The sequence below is a fragment of the Etheostoma spectabile genome, chromosome 10, assembly GCF_008692095.1.
Source record: "Etheostoma spectabile isolate EspeVRDwgs_2016 chromosome 10, UIUC_Espe_1.0, whole genome shotgun sequence".
NCBI classification, from domain to species: Eukaryota; Metazoa; Chordata; class Actinopteri; order Perciformes; family Percidae; genus Etheostoma; species Etheostoma spectabile.
Window position 1 is genome coordinate 19,826,495 of NC_045742.1, and position 2,568 is coordinate 19,829,062.

Below are 2,568 nucleotides of genomic sequence, written 5' to 3' on the forward strand. Positions count from 1 at the left end.
GGATCCAGCTGGCTGTGCTGACTGGCAGAGGCCAGCTTACAGCCACCTGGTCCCCATCTCCCCGACCTCCTCTGCTGCCAGAGGATGACAGAGAAGATCCCTCTAATTTTTTTTTTTTTTTTTTGTGGGGCTAGGAGTGTGTTTCATATCCCTCTAATCAAAGCCATGTCTTCCTTGCAGTTCTGCAAAGACCTTGCATTTTATATCTAAGTGAAGCCAGAAACAAACACGCGGACCACCCATCCCTGTAAACCGGCTTGTTTTGGCTTAAGTCTGAACATTAAACCTTCCCTGAATTCCGCAGTGGTCATGCTTTAATTTAGGGTTATTCCGCTCTTTCCGCAGCGAGCAGAGCCGGCCTGCACCTGTGAGATGACTGCATGGATATGAGGCGCGAGACATGTGCGTATCTGCCCTCTGACCTCATTTGTTTATCGTTCTCCCGCGAGCCGCACCTCGCTCCATTCACATCAATGGTACCAAATCTTTGAGAGCCGCGGGCGCGCAAGTTGTCGCTGTGACCGCGAGACGCGCACGCGCTGCTTGTTTGCGGCTGCGGAGAGACACCTGCCCCCCCCCCCCACGCGCAGCGGGGATTGCAAGATAAAAGGTGTGTGGCTCTGCTTTCCTGCGCGCCAGGTGACAGTGACGCACGAATGAGTATTCACCGGGGACGTGCGTCAGGAAAAAGCCTCCTTCATTAAACGCACTTCACCCAGTTTTAGAGTGACAGCGGTGAAAATGATCTTAAGTGATAGTACGAGATATATTGCATGGCAAAACTGTAATTGAATGTTATACTATTGATAATTGCTTTCCTCATGATTACCGGAGGCCATAGTTCATCCCTTTTAATTTATACCTCTCTAACCGTGAGTGAGTGTATGTAATAAGCGGTTGATGATGGTTAATTGGGACTATAACAAACGGAAGGCACATTTGCGTCAGTTGAGACAGACACACTATATGACATAATCTTCAATATTTCGAATTTCTCAGATTTAGTAACAAGTTAACAAACTAAAGAAATGGTCTCACCAAATCTGCTGTGATCCTGTCTTGTCCCATGCACTGTCCCATTGGGGATAATCTCCAGCTGAAAGCCGGTCCTGCAGTAGAGCTGCCGCCGCCTCAGGATCCCTTTGAGGTGCCCGAAATCCGTCGGCGACCCCCGCTGCAGCCTCCCTTCAATCTGCCCAAGGCGCTCATTCAAGCCCACTGGAGACTCCGGTAAGGGCATATTCCCGAGTGCAGGAAAGCTTTGTAAATCCAAGTCGAGTGTCCCCAGAAAACTCCCGACCTCTGCCATTGTGTGCACAGCTGTCAAATTAAGCGAAGGCATTTAAAATGTTCGGGGACTCAAAGAGGGAGAAAAGTTTACACAAGTCCAAAGCGTACCCAGCGCGCCGCGCTCCTCCAAAAATCAGCAGCGTCCTTTCAGGTTATTGATCGTCCTTTGCTATAATCATCAGTTTGATATCTCTGTTTATCAGATGGAAAGACTCTATTATATACATACTCCCCACGTATTCTCACATTGGATATTCAAACACAAGCCACGCCTGGCTGGCATCCCTTCTTACGCGCATCAGTTTCCTCACTGAATGTGCACTTTCAGTCCAACTTTTACCACTGATGATGCCGCTGTCTACAGGTTTTTTTTTTTTTGTCACTGCCCTCTTAGAAAGCTGTATCTATCTTCACACCAAGCAAATCCAAGTCCAGAAGTATCTTCTCATGGATCCTGTGCTCCTAATCGTGGTCCGAGGCTGTCTGATGAAACCACATCGCCCATCCTGGCGCAGGGAACTCCGGCAACAGTTTGCGGTGCATCAAAATGCGACACAGATGCAAAAGCTAAGATCATCACTGTTCAAACACAAATGACAGCTGTCACAAAGCCAAAAAGCTACATTTATCATAAATTGTAACAACCACTCCACCACTAAGGCAATCCATAATTTACTGGCTGTTATTTGGTCACACCATAGCCTCTCCTTGAAACAAAAAAAAAGGAAAATAAAGAAAAACCGCAAAGCATCAGGCGAACGTTTCCCCCTAAAAGATTATCTAAACTTGTCCACAATATCAGAGCAATCCAACCTCCTGCACAAGTGTCAGTGCCAACTACTGGACGTTTTCATGAGAGCATTTTCTCCACCTCATTGTTGGAAGCAGGTGCTTCCTCGCCCCTCTGCACAACGTTTGCAATGTGCTCCAGCAAACCAGCAGCTTAACCACTTGTACTACTGGCAAGGAAGGGAAAAAAAGGGAAAACATACAAATCCTGATGACTGTAGTATCAAATGTGACTGCTGCAGAGATTGTATGAACCTCTGGAGTCATCAGAGGTTCTGTTAGATTTCAAATTTCTTTTAAAACTTCTCCAACATTAATCTTTCAAAATGTTCATCTCCCCAAATGACTTTAGTGCAAAGTTTCAAATAAGCTGCTACCTCTGCACAAGAGTTCTGTTGCTTAGTAATTATGTAACTACATTAAACAGAAGAGAAACCACCACACACTGTGAAAAGAAAGATGTCAAGGTATATATTTAACTACTTAACT

The 2,568-nt window shown here is 46.0% G+C and overlaps 1 protein-coding gene across 1 annotated transcript in view; it reads right to left on the reverse strand.

Moving 5' to 3' along the window:
• Window positions 1-2,133, reverse strand: part of fgf16 (fibroblast growth factor 16) — a 6,541-nt gene extending 4,408 nt beyond the window's left edge. Inside the window, exon 1 of the mRNA XM_032528183.1 lies at window positions 1,039-2,133. Within this exon, the coding sequence (XP_032384074.1) occupies window positions 1,039-1,342 (304 nt within the window). The 5' untranslated portion in view covers window positions 1,343-2,133. The remainder of the gene's footprint in view (window positions 1-1,038) is intronic.
• Window positions 2,134-2,568: the final 435 nt, after the last annotated feature.